A 21491-nucleotide genomic window follows, 5' to 3' on the forward strand; every position below is an offset into this window, starting at 1 on the left:
CGAGTTAGTGTTTTTGCTTCAATTTCACTTTAACTTCAATTTCAACTTCAATTTCAAGTTCAAGTTCACTTTTTCAGTTTCCACTTCCATTTTTCAGTTTCAACATCAATTTCTCAATGCCAACTTCAATTTTCAATTTCAACTTTAATTTTTCAAATACAACTTCAATTTTCCAGTTTCAACATCAATTTCTCAATTTCAACTTCAATTTTTTTCAAGTTCAACTTCAATTTCCCAATTTCAACCTCAATTTTTTGATTTTATCTTCAATTTCAAAACTTCATTTTCAACTTCAATTTCAATAACAACTTTAATTTTTCAATTTTAATTTCAAGTTCACTTTTTCAGTTTCCACTTCCATTTTTCAGTTTCAACATCAATTTCTCAATGCCAACTTCAATTTTCAATTTCAACTTTAATTTTTCAAATACAACATCAATTTTCCAGTTTCAACATCAATTTCTCAATTTCAACTTCAATTTTTTTCAAGTTCAACTTCAATTTCCCAATTTCAACCTCAATTTTTTGATTTTATCTTCAATTTCAAAACTTCATTTTCAACTTCAATTTCAATAACAACTTTAATTTTTCAATTTTAATTTCAAGTTCACTTTTTCAGTTTCCACTTCCATTTTTCAGTTTCAACATCAATTTCTCAATGCCAACTTCAATTTTCAATTTCAACTTTAATTTTTCAAATACAACATCAATTTTCCAGTTTCAACATCAATTTCTCAATTTCAACTTCAATTTTTCAACTTCAACTTTAATTTCTCAGTTTCTACATCAATTTCTCAAATTCAACTTCAATTTCTCAGTTTCTACATCAATTTCTCAAATTCAACTTCAATTTCTCAGTATCAACATCAATTTCTCAAATTCAACTTCAATTTTTCAATTTCAACTTCAAATGCACGTAGAAGGATCCCCTTTTCGATTTTCCGCTTATATCTCGGAAATTATGCGTCCTAGCTATAAGACCATTCTATACAAAATGAAAGGTGACATAGTTTCCGCAAGCATAGTTTCCGAGATATCTGCGCTCAAAGTTCACTAATTGTGCGGAAGAGTCAGCTAGTCAAATAAGGCAAAAAACGTGAGGCAAAAATTTCTTTTTCACGATTAGTGAACTTTGAGCGCGGATATCTCGGAAACTATGCGCGATAGCGAAAAACTGAATGGAGACAATCTTATGGCACATGTTGTCAGCTTTAATTTTGTACAGAATGGTCGTATCGCTAGGACCTATAATTTCCGAGATATAAGCGGAAAACCGAAAAAGGGGATCTTCTACGTGCCCCTGCACCCCGCTCATCTCCTACGGGTGGGGACTTTTAGTATGTTTACTTCCTAACTAGTCCAAACAAAGTCGCAAAGTTAAAAATTATGTTCCTTCCATTTCCTTCGACACCTCCCTTATGAGCATTCATTGACTGGACTATAATTACTATTTACAAGAAAAACACTGGCTAGTGATAGTGTGAAAACACCCTTATACATATAAATATGTATAGATAGAATCTCCTGCAAAGAGTAATCTGCAATTTAAAAAAAATTCCAAAAGAAAAGAATACATTTTTCGCCAATACTTATCGATATAAAAAATGATGAAACTACAATTCAACTGTCAAATTTCAGAAAAAATTTTTGGATTTTGGTCCGACGTTTTTCTCGAATTTTTCGTAAAGCGTTTATTTTACGAAGAAAAGTGATACGACATAAAAGACACGGCTTATCCAGATCTACAGATTTTGTCTGACATATTTTTCAACGGGATAAATAGTTCAGAAGATATTCGTGAAAAACGATTTTACGAGCATTAAATTAATTGCGTTAACGTTTAAGCGCCTTGGGGCACGTTCTCCTATTATCCGATCGAGCACAAACTTTGCACAGATTGTTTTAATTATTTGGAACATCAATGTGGGGAGGGGGGGGGGGATGCGCGGCAAAAGAAACTTCACGCTCAATTTTGTGAGTAACTCTCGTAACGAACCTATTCAATCATCCTTTTGCGAATCCAAGAATGACTGTGATTGCTTCGGAACTAGCATTATCGAATGCAATGCAGGAATATTTTTACCAGATATTGGTCATTGATATCGACATCGGAAATGTAAAGTTACAAGAAAATTTTCAAGCTAGACGAACGAAAGACACACTTTACATTCGTGATTGGCAATTTAACCTGTTTCTTCGATCACATTGGTGTCGCTCCCGGCAGAAACGTCAACAAACACGACTCTCGTATAGAGGAAATGAAAGAATAATTCCCTCTCGAGTTTCCCAAGCTTCCTGAAAAAATAAGACTCGCAAGATTTCCGGCGCCGCGCCGCGCCGTCCCTTTCAGATTCGTTGCTACCTCCTCAAACTAACGAATGGGGTCTCGATAACTGTGAGCATCGGGTTCCAAGTTCTTTCAAAGGCGATTATCATAAGCCGACGAACCGCAGAATCGATGAACTTCGAGCCGACTTCCAGCGGAACAAATGAAAGGAAAAATTTGGTGAATCGGGTCCACTCAACCTCTTGACTCGGGTCGCGAGAGGAGGAAATTCGCTGTTAGCTGCTCGTTCTCCGCGTTCTTTCACTCTTCAAAGGCTCCTTTGCTCAAGAAGAATGACGATGACCCATGAAATTCTTCCGAAAGAAATTCCTTCTCGAATCCTAACGTTTACGGGAAAAGTGTACCTTTACTTTCTTGTTTAAGGACGAGAGTGTAGTTGTTGGCATTCGTTGAATTTGCCACGTGCTTGACACTTTCATTCTAGTCCAGAGTCAATGAATGCTCATAAGAGGGGGGGAGAGGGAAATGAAAGGAACACAATTTTTAACTTTGGGTCTTTGTTTGGATTAGTTAGGAGGTAAACATACTAAAAGTCCCTACTCCTAGGTGGTGAGCGGAGTGTAGGGGGCCACGTAGAAGGTCCCCTTATCCGGTTTTCCGCTTACATCTCGAAAACTATGTGTCCTAGCGATAAGACTATTCTATACAAAATTAAAGCTGACAAAACGTGCCATAAGATTGATTCTATTCAGTTTTTCGGGATCTTGCATAGTTTCCGAGATATCCGCGCTCAAAGTTCACTAATTGTGCTAAAGAGTTCTTTCTCACAATTAGTGAAATTTGAGCCCGGATATCTCGGAAACTATGCGTCCTAGCTATGAGACTATTCAATACAAAATTAAAGCTGACAAAATGTGCCACGTGGTTGATTTGATTCAGTTTTTCGCTATCTTGCATAGTTTCCGAAATATCCGCGCTCAAAGTTCACTAATTGTGCTGAAGAGTTCTTTCTCACAATTAGTGAATTTTGAGCGCGGATATCTCGGAAACTATGCGTCCTAGCGATAAGACCATTCCATACAAAATTAAAGCTGACAAAATGTGCCATAAGATTGATTCTATTCAGTTTTTCGGTATCTTGCATGGTTTCCGAGATATCCGCGCTCAAAGTTCACTAATTGTGCTAAAGAGTTCTTTCTCACAATTAGTGAAATTTGAGCCCGGATATCTCGGAAACTATGCGTCCTAGCTATGAGACTATTCAATACAAAATTAAAGCTGACAAAATGTGCCACATGGTTGATTTGATTCAGTTTTTCGCTATCTTGCATAGTTTCCGAAATATCCGCGCTCAAAGTTCACTAATTGTGCTGAAGAGTTCTTTCTCACAATTAGTGAACTTTGAGCCCGGATATCTCGGAAACTATGCGTCCTAGCTATGAGACTATTCAATACAAAATTAAAGCTGACAAAATGTGCCACATGGTTGATTTGATTCAGTTTTTCGCTATCTTGCATAGTTTCCGAAATATCCGCGCTCAAAGTTCACTAATTGTGCTGAAGAGTTCTTTCTCACAATTAGTGAACTTTGAGCGCGGATATCTCGGAAACTATGCGTCCTAGCGATAAGACCATTCCATACAAAATTAAAACTGACAAAATGTGCCATAAGATTGATTCGATTCAGTTTTTCGCTATCTCGCATAGTTTCCGAGATATTGTTTTATAATTATTATCTTTTGTATATGTAGTAATAGATGTAGTGTTTCTTCAATAAAATAATGAGTATCATTTTTAATTCGTCCTTTAGCGAATAAAAAGATTTTATTTAAAATTTGTTTAACATTGACAATGCATTTTCCACGAAAAAAAACAATAAAAAATAATTTACCACGAAGGGATTCGAACCCGGGTCTGCGGCGTGGCGCACAGTGGGACCTCATGTATTCTGCAAAGTTTCAGCTTTCATTAAAAAAAAATTTCATCGCTCTATCTCATCTCTATCAAAAGTTCTTTGATTTTGAATCGAGTCTGGTCCAAATTTTCCACTGTGTGCCGACGCACAGTGGTCGGAAATCGCCAAAATGTGGTCAAAATAGGAAGGAGTACCCCAATTTAGTTCAAAATTCATCATAGGTTTTTCGGGTCGCTGATTATAAATCTGAAGTCAAAATTACAAAAAACAAAATAGCGGCCGGTTATGTGAAAAAATTATTTATTTCCACAAATATTAAATTATTATCAGGTGACTTCAGATAGCAAAAAATGTAAGATTTTAGTGTTAAATATTGCATGCGAGGTAATTCTTTAGTACTAAAATGTAATAGAAGTTTCTCAGTTCTGTTTCGTTCTGATATTTCAGTCACCTCTAGTAAATTAAAAAGATATGTAAAAAAAAAAATTAAAATCTTACACTGTTGACTATCTGAAGCATTTTATTGTAATATATAACAAATATGTACCTTGCATTTGCGAAAATTAGTTTTATCTACGATTTAGGGCAAATTCGTCATTTCGGAACGTTACCGGTCGCTAAGGAAATGGCGATAATTCATAAGGTCGCAATAGGTCGCTGGAATATGAAACGTACACTTGTTTAATAGCCTTAACAGCTCCTTTTCCAAAAAAAGTGATTGCTTGATCGCGATTGATAAGCAACTTTTTCGTTAATGAAATGTACCAGATGTGTAGATTTCTCTTTTTCATCTACCAGAGTTTTAAAAAATTAAATAAAGCAATAAAATCAGAATATTATATTAAATTAGGACATGCCCAACAATAGCAAGAATGATAAACCAGCGTTACAGCGCTATAATAAGTCGCAGAGGTAATTTCAATTATGGTTGAAAATGCCGGTCTTCTAGAACTACTAACTTCGAACTTACGTATCTCCGACAGAAGTACGTATTAAATATTGGTTGTAACAAATGATTTGGCGATTTCCGACCACTGTGTGACGCGACGAACAGTGGGCCAAACCGACAAAATCTGTGTCAAAATCAAAGAACTTTCGATAGAAATGAGGTAGAGCGATGAAATTTTTTTAAAATTAAAGCTGAAATTTTGCAGAATATGGGAAAAGTAGGGAGATTATGGTATGAACGTTTTTTAACCTTGAGAAAATTCGTTAAACATGTAGAATTTCAAGAAATCGATTTTGCAATATCCTGAGGTCGTAGACAAATTTTGAGACCAGATTTGAAATCAGCGTGAAAAAATCTACGGGAAATGAAGTACAGCATGTTCAAAAAAAAATTTTCCGCGCGTGGTCTTGGAAAAACCACAATTTTCTCGGAATTGTGCAAGTTTAACGAATTTTCTCAACGTTAAAAAACGTTCTTACCATAATCTCCCTATTTCTCCCATATTCTGCAAAGTTTCAGCTTTAATTTTTAAAAAAATTTCATCGCTGTACCTCATTTCAATCGAAAGTTCTTTGATTTTGTCTCTGATTTGGACGAAAGGTCTCACTGTGCGGCGCGGCGCATTCTTTTTACATTTAATAAAGTAGATTTATTTTTTGTATAAATTTTCAACGGTGGTTTTATTTATTACTTGCATATAAAACTTCAAATTAACATATCTCGAGAAAGGCTAAAAATATCCTGAGATTTTGACATATTCGGATATATCACTTGTTGTAGTTTAAGAATTTCATAGTTTAGCCTGCAACTAACTGCTACTGTTAATTTTATAAACTTTTTAATAAGTGCCCGTACCTTGCCTTTATGTTGTATTGTGGAAAATTCGTTAATTTCTTTTTAAATTTATTAGTTATATCGTTAAATTTCATTTTCTGCGAATAATTACCAATACATACACATTCGTAAACTGGATTTTTGTACAAAATTTTGCCATTTGTCCGCCACAGAAAAATGCAATATTCGTGTATATCACGATATGAAATACATTTCTTTTGCAAAAAATGCGTATTAGGGTGGAAATTGTTATTAATAATCATGTAATAATCATTTTTATGCATAATACAATTTTGCAATAATTATACAGGGTGGACGATTTATCTGAAGAGATTGAAATATCTCGAGAAACGACAACAAAAAGCAAATCTTGCGATTTTACTGAAATTCATCAATATTTAATCAGAAATGTGCAAGATCACGGGATTGAATGATTCATTTTGGATCACATTCAAAGTACCGAGGATGACTCGGATAGCGAATAGCGTTTTGTTAAGTTTGTTAGTTTTGTTTATACTATTATAATTTGTCTAAGTTTATTATTATTAATATTAAATATGGTACATTTATTATTAATTTCGTTTTAAATATGTTAGTTTTTAAAAATATATTTTTGTTTAAATAAAAATTGTTAATTTCTTAATAAATTTATTAAATATATTGGTAAATATCATTTTCTGTAAAAAAATTACCTATATATACATTAATAACCATATTTAGAGAAAAGTGCCGAATATTAGGCCATTTGTCCGCACTGTGCGGCGTTGCAGTTCAACTCGCTGCTGTTAAAAACTGCTTGATAAAAATCTGAACTAAACTGATATTTTACGGTTATGAAACTTTAATTGCAAATATCTAGAAAACTATTCAGTGTCTACCCCTATAATGGGGTATTTTCGTAATGAGGGTAACGAGATCTATAGCTCTGTAAAATCTCAACTAAGTCCGTGAGGGACAGAGGGCGGGGGTTCTCCTTGTTCGAATATGACATTGCTGTACTTTCGTGATTTCAGTTCTCAACTATGAAAAATTGTAAAAATATCACTCGCATTAGGTTAGTATAATGTTCTCATATGAAATGATTGCCATTGTTGTGCCGAACTTCGATGCTAGAATACATTTTTGGTTCCGTTTTCACCTGACTATATCGAGCTTGCACTGTGTGTTTGCCATTTGTCTAGTGGACCAGGGGGTTGTATTTAGGTTCGTAGCTGGGTAACGATCGATGTGTCGCATGAATGCGATAGGACAATGAGAATCAGACAGGGTGAAACTGAAGTTAAGAGACGACGATTAAAACCGATACAGACGGGCAAGGGTACACAACTGATACGGAACTTGCGGCGTAAAGCTGGCATAACAAAGTTCAGGGGGTTAGACCGGAGTTGGTTCCGAGTAAGTCTGGGATTACTCGCAACTCGGCCGAATTAGGTCCGTACAAGATCCTGATTAGTTGGAAGTTCGCTTCGGGCAAACCTTGGCCCACCGAAAGCTACATTCGCGACGTTATCACATGACGTCTTTTATATTCACACTTGCTGGATGATTTCGCCATTAGTAATTGTTCACCTATTTTCTTTTCTACAAACATGTCCGCTCCCGACTTATTATTATTATTATTAAACCGCGGCTTTTTATGCAAAATAAAAACATGTAGTACTTTTCAATTGTAAGGTATGGGAGGGAACCATATTCTTTCTTTATAGTCCAGTCCACAGGTCGAAAAAAGGGCGTCTACCTGGAAAGTATTCCGAACTTAACGAAATTTTGGCACGTCATTTGGTATCCCCAGAGTACCTGGGGAGTCGAATCTGAGTTTTCGATCTCGAGGACTCTGTGTTAATTTGAGGAGGGGGAAAAAAACCACGATTTTTGTTACCTGTTTTTGGTATTTCGCCTATAACTCAAAAACTATGGGTCCTACGAACTTTTTCTTTTCATTTTTGGAAAAAGCATTCAATTTCCTTCAAATTTCACTGTTGAAACGTATTTTTTGATCCAATAGGTATCGTGAGACAGGTGGTCAAAATTGGGAAATGTGTTTCTCAAAATGACATTTTGAGCCACACATTGTGACATTTAGCAGGAAATTGCAAGTTCTTGGCTCATAATTTTAGTTTTTCAACACATCTACATATAATCTACATACTATGTATACCACTTACACTGTAAGGCTCAAAATGTCATTTTGAGAAACACATTTCCTAATTTTGACCACCTGTCTCTCGGTACCTATTCCGTCAAAAAATACGTCAGAACAGTGAAATTTGAAGGAAATTTAATGCTCTTTTCAAAAATGAAAAGGAAAAGTTCGTAGGACCTACAGTTTTTGAGTTACAGGCGAAATACCAAAAACAGGTAACAAAAATCGTGGTTTTTCCCCCTCCCCAAGTTAGCACAGGGTCCTCGAGGTCGAAAACTCAGATTCGACTCCCCAGAGTACCCCCAAATGACGTGCCAAAATTTCATTAAGTTACATTGTGTGGTTCAAAATGTCATTTTGAGAAACATTTCCTAATTTTGAACGCCTGTCTCTCGGCACCTATTGGGTCAAAAAATACGTTGGAACAGTGAAATTTAATGCTCTTTTCATTTTTGAAAAGGAAAAGTTCGTAGAACCCGTATTTTTTCAGTTATAGGCGAAATACCAAAAACAGGTAACAAAAATCGTGGTTTTTTTTCCCCTCCCCAAGTTAGCACAGGGTCCTCGAGGTCGAAAACTCAGATTCGACTCCCCAGAGTAGCCCCAAATGACGTGAAAAAATTTCATTAAGTTCGGAATACTTTCCAGGTAAAAGTACCTGGCGACTGGACTATTAATATCTTTAATTTGAGATTATACAAGTTGAGTCCGAAGAAACGGAACACCTAAATATCTTCGTTACTTTTCGTTGTACAATAAAACTTCTTAGGACAAAGTTACACTGCTTGAAGGGCCACATATAGCGGTGTAAGGAAAAAAATTTGGGAGGTCATTTTTTTATGAGATTTTAAGGTCATCGATATTTTTTTAAATGGACTGACGTATTTATTAATAAATCAATCGATACAACAGGACATTCGTTATAAAAAAGTACTAACCTATGTATGTCGAAAAGTTAGTAGCTCACTAGATATTTCAATTTAAATAACTCTAGAACACCATTACAGTCGTCCTAAGACGTTTAGCGTTTACTTGCTAGTGTAAATTGAAGAGTTGAAATTGAAATTGAAAAATTGACGTTGAAATTGAAAAATTGAAATTGAAGAGTTGAAATTGAAAAATTCAAGTTGAATGGTTGATATTGAAATTGAAAAATTGACGTTGAAATTAAGGAATTAAAGTTGAAAAATTAACGTTGAAATTGAAAAATTGACGTTGAAATTGAAAAATTGACGTTGAAATTGAAAAATTGAAATTGAAGAGTTGAAATTGAAAAATTGAAGTTGAATGGTTGATATTGAAATTGAAAAATTGACGTTGGAATTAACGAATTAAAGTTGAAAAATTAACGTTGAAATTGAAAAATTGTCGTTGAAATTGAAAAATTGACGTTGAAGTTGAAAAATTGAAACAGAAATATAAAAATGAAATGGAAGAGTTGAAATGGGAGAGTTAAAATTGAAGTTGAAATTAAAGTTGAAATGGAAAAAGTGAAATTGAAAACGGAGTTGAAGAGTTGATATTGAAATTGAAGTTGAAATGCAAAAATTGACGTTGAAATTGAAAAATTGAAATTGAAAAATTGAAATTGAAGAGTTGAAATTGAAAAATTGAAGTTGAAGGGTTGATATTGAAATTGAAGTTGAAATTGAAAAATTGACGTTGAAATTAACGAATTAAAATTGAAAAATTGACGTTGAAATTTAAAGATTGATGTTGAAATTGAAAAATTGTAGTTGAAGGTTTGATATAGAAATTGAAGTTGAAATTGAAAAATTGACGTTAAAATTGAAGAGTTTGAAATTAACGAAGCGGAATTGAAAAATTGATGTTGAAATGGAAGATTAAATATTGAAGTTGAAATGGGAGAGTTAATATTGAAGTTGAAATTAAAGTTGAAATGGAAAAATTGAAATTGAAAACGGAGTTGAAGAGTTGATATTGAAATTGAAGTTGAAATTGAAAAATTGACGTTAAAATTGAAGAGTTGAAATTAACGAAGTGGAATTGAAAAATTGATGTTGAAATTGAAAAAATTGATGTTGAAATTGAAAAAATTTATGTTGAAATTGAAAAAATTTATGTTGAAATTAACGAATTGACATTGAAAGAGTGAAGTTGAAATTGAAAAATTGACGTTGAAATTGAAAAATTTACATTGAAGGGTTGAAATTGAAGTTGAAGGGTTGATATTGAAATTGAAGTTGAAATTGATGTTGATATTAACGAAATGAAATTGAAAAATTGAAGTGGAAATGGAAGAGTAGAAATTTAAGTTGAAATGGAAGAGTAGAATTTGAAGTTGAAATGGAAGAGTTGAAATTGAAGTGGAAATTAAAGTTGAAATTGAAAAATTGAAGTTGGAGATGAAGTTGAAGAGTTGATATTGAAATTGAAGTCGAAATTGAAAAATTGACATTGAAATTGAAATTGAGGTTGTCGTTTACTTACTTGTGTAACGTATTAGTGCGACAGCAATGGTGTTTTAGAGTTATTTAAATTGAAATGTCTCCTGAACTACTAACTTTTCGACATACATGGGTTGGTACTTTTTTATAACAAATTTCCAGCTGCATCGATTGATGTATTAAAAAATACCTCATTTCATTTAAAAATATATCAATGACCTTGAAATCTTGTAAAAAAATTACCTTGAAAATTTTTTCCCTTACACCGTTAAATGTGGCCTTTCAAACAGTGTAACTTTGTCCGAAGAAGTTTTTTTGTACAATGAAAAGTAACGGAGATATTTAGGTGTTCTGTTTCTTCGGACTCACCCTGCACATACATATATCAGGCATGCACAGGTGGACGATTTGGGAGCAGGAGCAATCGACCCTGCTCCTGAGCAGGGGTCGGAGCAGTGACCTTGCTCGGACGTACGGAAGGGGAACCCACCAATTGTAAACGGAGCACGAGAGAAGACGAGAAGAAGAGCGTATGAGAGTGGGGGCGGCGTCTACGTTGTTGTAGTCTGACCACTCCGGCGCGCTCTGCACTTCCCCACGCCCCTCCCACTCGTCTTCTCTCGTGCTTTGTTTACAAGTCATGCTTAGTGGGTTCCCGTTCCATACGTCCGATCTGCTCTGAGAGCATACGGGGAGCACTTTGGGAGCACGGGAGCTGCTCTGAGAGCAAAGAGCTGTGCATGCCTGCTGTATATTGTTGAAAAATATGTATATTGGATTTCGAAGACGTGGTACAAAAATCGGCGAAGAAAAATTGATATACGTGAAGACTTGAATGGGTTTAACTATTGCTGCCATGAAATCGTCAAGACCGTTCTCCGTCCGTTGGTTAACGACAAAGGTTGTTCAGCCGACGTAGCTGTGAAAGAAACTGTAGAACAAAGGGGTTACGAAATAAAAGCAAATGGAGAACGCGGTCCCGATTGAAAAAAAAGCCATCCGTTCGATCAATTGACTTTCACGGGTAAGGAAATTCTATCGAACGGGAACGTATGACGAAGTTTTCCCGTGGTTCACTCTAGATTTGCAAAATTCGTCGAGGTGGAAGCGTATAGGACATGGGGGATACGCGGGATCCGAAATGGATCCCGACTCCCGATTCCCGATTCCCGTTTTCCCGAAGGGTCTTGCTCGCTCTTCGAGGTTCTCTTTCTCTCTCGAGGCCATAATCCTGAACGGTCTCTTACCGTTTTGCGTGGAGCTGGAGACCCAGACACCCGGGGTCCTGGATATGTCCGGTAACCGGAAAGTGTATTCGAGGTTCCCGACTTCCTCGGTCCACAAAAGCTTCAAAGAGGAGTACTTGAGGGCCGTCAGCTTGACAATCGGGCAGGAGTCGATGATGTACGTTCCGATGGCGGGCTTCTGCGAATCGGACCTGTGGTCCAACACTTCGACCACGTACCACTTGCCCATTATCTGAAATCAATAGAACCCGGCCTCTATGGATTTATTACGTTCACGCTCGGACGACACGTTATGACGCGTTCGAAATCGCTTTAATCTCGGCTCGGCTCGGCTCGGCTCGACTTGGACACGGATTGCGAGAGCAACAGAGGATTTCTATACTCGCAAACACGTTTGCCGCATCGCCGAGTAAATTATTATAAACCGACGAGCGGAGATTATAGTTCGTTTACCATGCCATTAACCTTTTAACCTAGCTCGTGGCGACCATTAACTCATTTCCATCGAATGGAAAGATGAAAAATAAAGCTGTTATCATCAATTTATTTTGTTATATTTGAACAGAAAAAAAAACAAAAAAGGACTGCAGTTTTTCACGATTTTCGGCCTCTAATTGCAATAAATCTAGGGATTCTTACATCTTCTAATGTCTGTTGTTTTTTTCTGCATCGACCATTAAATCATTTCTATCGAATGGAAGGATGAAAAATAAAGCTATTGTCATCAATTTATTTTGTTATATTCAAACAGAAAAAACAAAACAAAAAAAGATTGCAGTTTCTCACGATTTTCGGCCTCTAATTGCAATAAATCTAGGGATTCTTACATCTTCTAATGTCTGTTGTTTTTTTCTGCATCGACCATTAAATCATTTCTATCGAATGGAAGGATGAAAAATAAAGCTATTGTCATCAATTTATTTTGTTATATTCAAACAGAAAAAACAAAACAAAAAAAGATTGCAGTTTCTCACGATTTTCGGCCTCTAATTGCAATAAATCTAGGGATTCTTACATCTTCTAATGTCTGTTGTTTTTTTCTGCATCGACCATTAAATCATTTCTATCGAATGGAAAGATGAAAAATAAAGCTATTGTCATCAATTTATTTTGTTATATTCGAACAGAAAAAACAAAACAAAAAAAGATTGCAGTTTTTCACGATTTTCGGCCTCTAATTGCAATAAATCTAGGGATTCTTACATCTTCTAATGTCTGTTGTTTTTTTCTGCATCGACCATTAAATCATTTCTATCGAATGGAAAGATGAAAAATAAAGCTATTGTCATCAATTTATTTTGTTATATTCAAACAGAAAAAACAAAACAAAAAAAGATTGCAGTTTCTCACGATTTTCGGCCTCTAATTGCAATAAATCTAGGGATTCTTACATCTTCTAATGTCTGTTGTTTTTTTCTGCATCGACCATTAAATCATTTCTATCGAATGGAAGGATGAAAAATAAAGCTATTGTCATCAATTTATTTTGTTATATTCAAACAGAAAAAACAAAACAAAAAAAGATTGCAGTTTTTTACGATTTTCGGCCTCTAATTGCAATAAATCTAGGGATTCTTACATCTTCTAATGTCTGTTGTTTTTTTCTGCATCGACCATTAAATCATTTTTATCGAATGGAAAGATGAAAAATAAAGCTATTGTCATCAATTTATTTTGTTATATTCGAACAGAAAAAACAAAACAAAAAAGGACTGCAGTTTTTCACGATTTTCGGCCTCTAATTGCAATAAATCTAGGGATTCTTACATCTTCTAATGTCTGTTGTTTTTTTCTGCATCGACCATTAAATCATTTCTATCGAATGGAAAGATGAAAAATAAAGCTATTGTCATCAATTTATTTTGTTATATTCAAACAGAAAAAACAAAACAAAAAAAGATTGCAGTTTCTCACGATTTTCGGCCTCTAATTGCAATAAATCTAGGGATTCTTACATCTTCTAATGTCTGTTGTTTTTTTCTGCATCGACCATTAAATCATTTCTATCGAATGGAAGGATGAAAAATAAAGCTATTGTCATCAATTTATTTTGTTATATTCAAACAGAAAAAACAAAACAAAAAAAGATTGCAGTTTTTTACGATTTTCGGCCTCTAATTGCAATAAATCTAGGGATTCTTACATCTTCTAATGTCTGTTGTTTTTTTCTGCATCGACCATTAAATCATTTTTATCGAATGGAAAGATGAAAAATAAAGCTATTGTCATCAATTTATTTTGTTATATTCGAACAGAAAAAACAAAACAAAAAAGGACTGCAGTTTTTCACGATTTTCGGCCTCTAATTGCAATAAATCTAGGGATTCTTACATCTTCTAATGTCTGTTGTTTTTTTCTGCATCGACCATTAAATCATTTCTATCGAATGGAAAGATGAAAAATAAAGCTATTGTCATCAATTTATTTTGTTATATTCAAACAGAAAAAACAAAACAAAAAAAGATTGCAGTTTCTCACGATTTTCGGCCTCTAATTGCAATAAATCTAGGGATTCTTACATCTTCTAATGTCTGTTGTTTTTTTCTGCATCGACCATTAAATCATTTCTATCGAATGGAAGGATGAAAAATAAAGCTATTGTCATCAATTTATTTTGTTATATTCAAACAGAAAAAAACAAAACAAAACAAAAAAAGATTGCAGTTTCTCACGATTTTCGGCCTCTAATTGCAATAAATCTAGGGATTCTTACATCTTCTAATGTCTGTTGTTTTTTTCTGCATCGACCATTAAATCATTTCTATCGAATGGAAAGATGAAAAATAAAGCTATTGTCATCAATTTATTTTGTTATATTCAAACAGAAAAAACAAAACAAAAAAAGATTGCAGTTTCTCACGATTTTCGGCCTCTAATTGCAATAAATCTAGGGATTCTTACATCTTCTAATGTCTGTTGTTTTTTTCTGCATCGACCATTAAATCATTTCTATCGAATGGAAGGATGAAAAATAAAGCTATTGTCATCAATTTATTTTGTTATATTCAAACAGAAAAAAACAAAACAAAACAAAAAAAGATTGCAGTTTCTCACGATTTTCGGCCTCTAATTGCAATAAATCTAGGGATTCTTACATCTTCTAATGTCTGTTGTTTTTTTCTGCATCGACCATTAAATCATTTCTATCGAATGGAAAGATGAAAAATAAAGCTATTGTCATCAATTTATTTTGTTATATTCGAACAGAAAAAACAAAACAAAAAAAGATTGCAGTTTTTCACGATTTTCGGCCTCTAATTGCAATAAATCTAGGGATTCTTACATCTTCTAATGTCTGTTGTTTTTTTCTGCATCGACCATTAAATCATTTCTATCGAATGGAAAGATGAAAAATAAAGCTGTTATCATCAATTTATTTTGTTATATTCAAACAGAAAAAACAAAACAAAAAAAGATTGCGTTTTTTCACGATTTTCGGCCTCTAATTGCAATAAATCTAGGGATTCTTACATCTCCCAATGTCTGTTGTCCCTTTTTCCATCGACTGATTTCGATCATCTTTTCACAATGCATATAATTGACACAGGTCAATAAAATGTATTTTTTAAATTTTCTATGTAGACCGACATAAAAAAGTTGTAAAATGCAACTTTCAGTAATTTCTCTACAACTCCGACCAATTGCAATTTCTGGAAAAATTTCTTTTCACATCGTATACATTGTATAGTTAATTCACATTGTATAGTAAACACCACTTGCTCTAACTTCTTAAAAAAGTCCAAATCGTACAGTCCAATGTTAAAAAAGTTATCGATTTTTTGAGACCGTCTGAATACTAAAGTCTGTGCTAATGACGCAGATATGGGGGGAAGTTTATGTGTCCGTCTGTTTTAAAATAATTTCTCTAAGGCTGAATAATCAATAAGATTTATTAGGAAAATCATTTATAAAGTACACAGTGAAACATTTCGTACCCTATTTCTATACCGGGTATTTCACCTAACTTGACCACCTTAAATATCTTTGTTGTTTTCAAAGATACGTCAAATGTCTGAAGGACAAAGTTGAATGGTAAAGTGGGGCTTATACGACACCAAAAAAATTTTTTGTTTTTATGTAATATTTTTCAGAGATACGAAGGTTACCTTCATTTTTTTAAATGGAATGAGGTATTTTTTAATACATCAATCGATGCAACTGGAAATTCGCTATAAAAAAGTACTAAACCTATGTATGCCGAAAAGTTAGTAGTTCAGGAGATATTTCAATTTAAATAACTGTAAAAGTAATGGTGTTTTAGAGTTATTTAAATTGAAATATCTCCTGAACTACTAACTTTTCGACATACATAGGTTAGTACTTTTTTATAAGAAATTTCCAGCTACATCGATTGATGTATTAAAAAATACCTCATTCCATTTTAAAAAATGAAGGTGACCTTCGTATCTCTAAAGAAAATTACATAAAAACAAACATTTTTTTATGTATCGTATGAGCCCCATTTTACCAATCAACTTTGTCCTTCAGACATTCGACGTGTCTTTAAAAACAACAAAGATATTTAGAGTTGTCAAGTTAGGTGAAATACCCCCTATAATGTCATACAAAAAAGAAAGGAAGAAGAAAACGACTCGTGTAATTGTTCCAGCAGTGGATGGAATTATAAATATGTTAATATAACGGCCACGTATTTAACATAATATTATATAATACATGCAATACATACAATGGTCAATCAACGAATGAGAAATTTTTAAACAGAATGCTCCTTCGTGCACACTAATGTCTCACTTCATACATTTTTGCCTTTCATTCATTATGTTTCTTTCTCATTCTCGCCAGCAGACTGCGGATCTTTATGCATTTATAGCTTATGAAAATTTTCAAAAAAAAGGCTAGAATATAAAATTCTAAAGAATTTTGTACAATTTTTATTTGTTTTAGATTTAGAACGCTTTCTTGAAATTTGTCTAGAAAAATGAGGGAATGCATAAACATCTGCAGTCTACTCATCGCACCTATCCATCATTTCGTTTGCAATAAAAAGAATAAGTCTCATGCATAAGTTACTCCACAACAATAATTGATTTTCATAAATTACACGCACACTAGTGCACACTATTGCACACACATTACCTGCTATTATGCACACTCTGTTGCAAGAAACGTAATGAGAGGCAAAAATGTATGTATTGAATTTGGTTGGAAATTTCTCATTCATTGATTGATCATCGTTTGTGTTGCTTGTATTATGTTTTGTTGAATACATGGTCGTTAAATTAACATTTATAATTCCATCCACTGCTTGAACAGTAATCCTATTTTTGTTACATTCAGAGTTGGGCATTAATCCATTAAAATGTTAATCATGATTGATTGATTAACGTGTACGATTAAAAAAAGAGATCGTCGAAGAATCGACGATTGATTCAATCGATTGATAAAGTTAATCGTCAATCGTTGATGAAATGAAGAAATCGTCGAAAAATCGGCGATTCGTTCAATCGATTGATTTAATCGTCAATCGTTGATTAAAAAAAGGAATCATCGAAAAATCGGATGATTTAATCAATTGTTGAAGTTAATCGCCTCACGGTCTATCCATAAATTGTAATTAGGAGGGAGAGAGAGAGACAGAGAGAAGGAGCAGAGAGAGCGGATGGATAATTGATAGAAATAATAATATATTTCAACAAAAACATGTTTCAACAAAAACATGGTCGTAGTTTTCTAGGAATAATAACTTCAAACACATAAAAGCACGTGAACAGAGTTTGTATTATAGACCAAATGACAATACACCTAAACTCAGCTTACATTTTTTTTCAGTATTCATACAGTTCTGATTACGTATTTCATTTCGAAACAGCAGTTTATCATTAATCGATTATCCGATTGACGATTAATAACACTGTCCAACAGCCAAAAAGTATTTCGATTCCCACTATGCGATTCTTGTAGAGTTTTCCGCGCTGATTCCGAATCTGGTTTTAATTTTTTCCCTATACGTCCAGTTTTTGAGAAAATGGAGTTTAAAAAAAAGACATATTTTTCAACTTTAAACAAATATTGCGATGTTATTATAAAAGATATTGAATTGTTCTTTACAGCAAAAGATTCTTTAAACATGTTTAAACAATGATTAAAGACGGTGATGCACCACTTTTGCACCAATTTTTGCAGATATTTTCGAATTTATCTCAAAAAATAAGGGTCTAGCGAAAAATTGAACTATACCACGCGAAAGAGCAGACTTTTATCTTGAGAAACCCCCCTGTGAAGTTTGCATGGTCGACGTTTTTTTTCGAACCAGAAAGCAAAATATCTTCGCGCGACATGAGTTTCTGCCAGTGGCGCTCAGGACGGGATACGGCGCAGCGACGGGATACGGAGCGGCGAACGACCGTTCTGGTGGTGAGCGCCACTGGTGACAACTCATGTCGGGCGAAGATATTTTGCTTTCTGGTTCGAAGAAAACGTCGACCATGCAAACTTCACAGGGGGGTTTCTCAAGATAAAAGTCTGCTCTTTCGCGTGGTATAGTTCAATTTTTCGCTGGACCCTTATTTTTTGAGATAAATTCGAAAATATCCGCAAAAATTGGTGCAAAAGTGGTGCATCTCCGTCTTTAATCATTGTTTAAACATGTTTAAACAATCATAATGTATTAATATATATTCGGGAAAGTCTACAGAATCTTTTGCTGTAAAGAACAATTCAATATCTTTTATAATAACATCGCAATATTTGTTTAAAGTTGAAAAATATGTCTTTTTTTTAAACTCCATTTTCTCAAAAACTGGACGTATAGGAAAAAAATTAAAACCAGATTTGGAATCAGCGCGGAAAACTCTATAAGAATCGCATAGTGAGAATCGAAATACTTTTAAAAAGTTGAAATTTGTTGGACAGTGTAATTATAATCGTTAATCGTAATTAACGACTAAAGTAGAAATTTAATCGTTAATCGCAATTAACTATCAATAAGTATTTAATCGTTAACCACAATTAACGACTAAACGAGGAGATTAATTGTTAATTGCGATTAACGATTGAAGTAGAAATTCAGTCGCCAATCGTTGATTAAATTTTTGCCCAACTCTGGTTACATTTTCTTCTGGCAATGTTAAAATTAATTTCTCCAATGTTACAAAATGTTTCGCAGGGAAACAAAATTTTTGTAATTTTCATGTAAAATATTCGGTTTCAATCTTCGCGGGCATTCAAGCCAGTCCCTCCCGATACACGCCGCCTGATCGAATCTTTGAAATATAAAATTCGTCACGGAACGTCCGTATCTCGATCCCCTATCCCGACATTTCGTTGTTCCAATTTAAATATCAAGTTTTCTGGATCGGAAGGCGGGCCGCGCGAAATTTGATGCGTTTTTAAATCGGATATTAGCCCGAAATCAGATTCGTAGGCGTAATTTGCATAATTATTGGAACCGAATTTAATTCTACGGCTTCCTGGGATTACCGGTCGATCGACTGCGCCGCGCCGCGCCGGTCGACCGAGTAATTTCGCGGTTTCTCTCGTAGACAGTTCTGAGCTGTTTTCAATTGTAATTCCACGATCGACGATCGATACTCGACGCTTGAGTCGTATAGGGGAGACCGAGGTTGAAAGTTCGATTTTGATGTAACATTTAATTTTATTTTTATTTCATTTTATTTTTATCATTTTATAATGACGTAGAAATGGTACTAAGATAGCACAGGGCGTCTGAAAGACGTCCATTTTACGTTCATTGATTACGTTCATTCAATTACTTAATCCCCCCCCCCTAATTTCACATGGACTACAACTAGGGTTTGCAATACCGGACTAAAAATACAATACCGGTATTCGGTATTTTTTTAAACGTTGTACCGGTATTAGGAATTTTCATGAAGGTACAAAAACACAGTTGTTTAATAGAAAAAAACATTAACTAATTTATTAACTTCGTACTTTTGAAATGTGATTGTAAAAAACATAATGCATCTATTGAACTGTCATTAAGCCTTGAACGTATTTTTCTGCACAAATTATCTGCAGTTGAAAATGCTCTTTCCGCATCCACGCTGGTTGGTGGTACTGTTGATAATGAGCGATATACTTTCTCTTAATTTTTTCCTCGGTGACCATCATCTTCCAACAACTCGGTCTCTCGTCTGACGGATTTTGGATAAATCTATTTTTTGTATTATTGTTCGTGGCAATTTTTTTATTTATAGCTAATTGTAATTTCTTCTCGCGGGAGACAATTCTTTGTTGATATTAACATCAACATCATCTTCAACGAATTCTTCTGGATAGGTTTGTGTTTGGTTTTCGTAAATGTTTTTGTGGAAATTGACGACGAACTTAATTAAGTTTGACCTTGTTAGCTTCTTTTCTTCCTTTCCGTTTTCTTTTTTAAAGTCGTTATAATGATGTAAATACCTTAAAATATTTTCTAGTTCACTATGCCTTTCCTGTATACGAATTTTCGATGCACTGTATAATTCCTCAGACAGTGGCGTGTCCTGATCTTTAAGTGATTGCAACATAAAATTTATTGCTGCATTCGCTGTTAATAAGTTGGAATCCTTCCGACATAATGCTTCCACAGTCAGCTTTATTGGAAGCAGAGCTGATACAGTTTTTGATATTAAATCGAATTCACTATCGGAAAAATTAATTTGTAAATTTAAGTCAATTATTAATAACAAACTGTTCCAGCGTGTTTTAGAATCTAACATTAGCATAAGTTCTGTTTTTATTTCAGTAAGTATATCTTTTTGTAAAACGGAATTTTTAGTAGGGGAACGTTTAAATATTTTAACAACTTTTCAAATTTTCTTAATTATAGGAAGCAATCCTTGGTAAGTTAACCTCTTTTTTTATTTCAGTAAGTATATCTTTTTGTAAAACGGAATTTTTAGTAGGGGAACGTTTAAATATTTTAACAACTTTTCAAATTTTCTTAATTATAGGAAGCAATCCTTGGTAAGTTAACCTTGAATAAGTTCTCGCTGTTTCTTCAAAGATGGCAGTAGCAGTACCCCGTTCGTGAAATTTCGAATGGTAACACACATACAAGGCAGTAGTGTATCTAACCTTAAATTTCAGTGTATGGTAGTTCACTTTAGTGTAAACAAAGTAATTTTTTCTTAGTTCTGAAAATGTGTCTACTTTTGTGCCAAATAAAGTGTATTTGCGGGGAATTTTATTGCACTACTTTATTCAAAAGAAATCTGCAGCTGAAGCACATAGAATTCTTGTTGAGACTTATGGTGACAATGCTTTGTCGGATACGACATGCAGAGACTGGTTTCGACGCTTCAAAAATAATGATTTTGAACTTGAGGATAAAGAACGTTCTGGCGCACCGAAAAAATTTGAAGACGAAAAGTTGGAGGAATTACTCGATCAAGACCGATGTCAGACGCTAGCAGAACTTGGAAAAACATTACAAGTAGATGAGTCAACTGTTTCAAAACGTTTAAAAGTTTTAGGAATGATCCAGAAGCAAGGACATTGGGTACCGTATGAATTGAAGTCGAGAGACGTCGAACGGCGTTTTCTCACGTGTGAACTACTGCTTCAACGGCAGAAAAGAAAAGGTTTTTCGCACCGCATCGTGACTGGCGATGAAAAGTGGATACACTACGATAATCCAAAGCGTAGAAATTCGTGGGGTAAGCCCGGCCATGCATCAACATCGTCTGCAAAACCAAATATCCATGGTTCGAAGCTTCTTCTCTGTATTTGGTGGGATCA

General features: G+C 34.3%; 1 protein-coding gene across 1 annotated transcript in view; it reads right to left on the bottom strand.

Annotated features, from left to right (window-relative positions):
- The window catches only part of LOC143218567 (uncharacterized), a 362474-nt gene that overhangs the window by 41370 nt on the left and 299613 nt on the right, over window positions 1-21491 (bottom strand). Inside the window, exon 2 of the mRNA XM_076443799.1 lies at window positions 11784-12015. Coding sequence (XP_076299914.1) covers window positions 11784-12015 — 232 coding nt within the window. The remainder of the gene's footprint in view (window positions 1-11783; window positions 12016-21491) is intronic.

Source organism: Lasioglossum baleicum, chromosome 19 (assembly GCF_051020765.1).
Source record: "Lasioglossum baleicum chromosome 19, iyLasBale1, whole genome shotgun sequence".
Lineage (NCBI taxonomy): Eukaryota > Metazoa > Arthropoda > Insecta > Hymenoptera > Halictidae > Lasioglossum > Lasioglossum baleicum.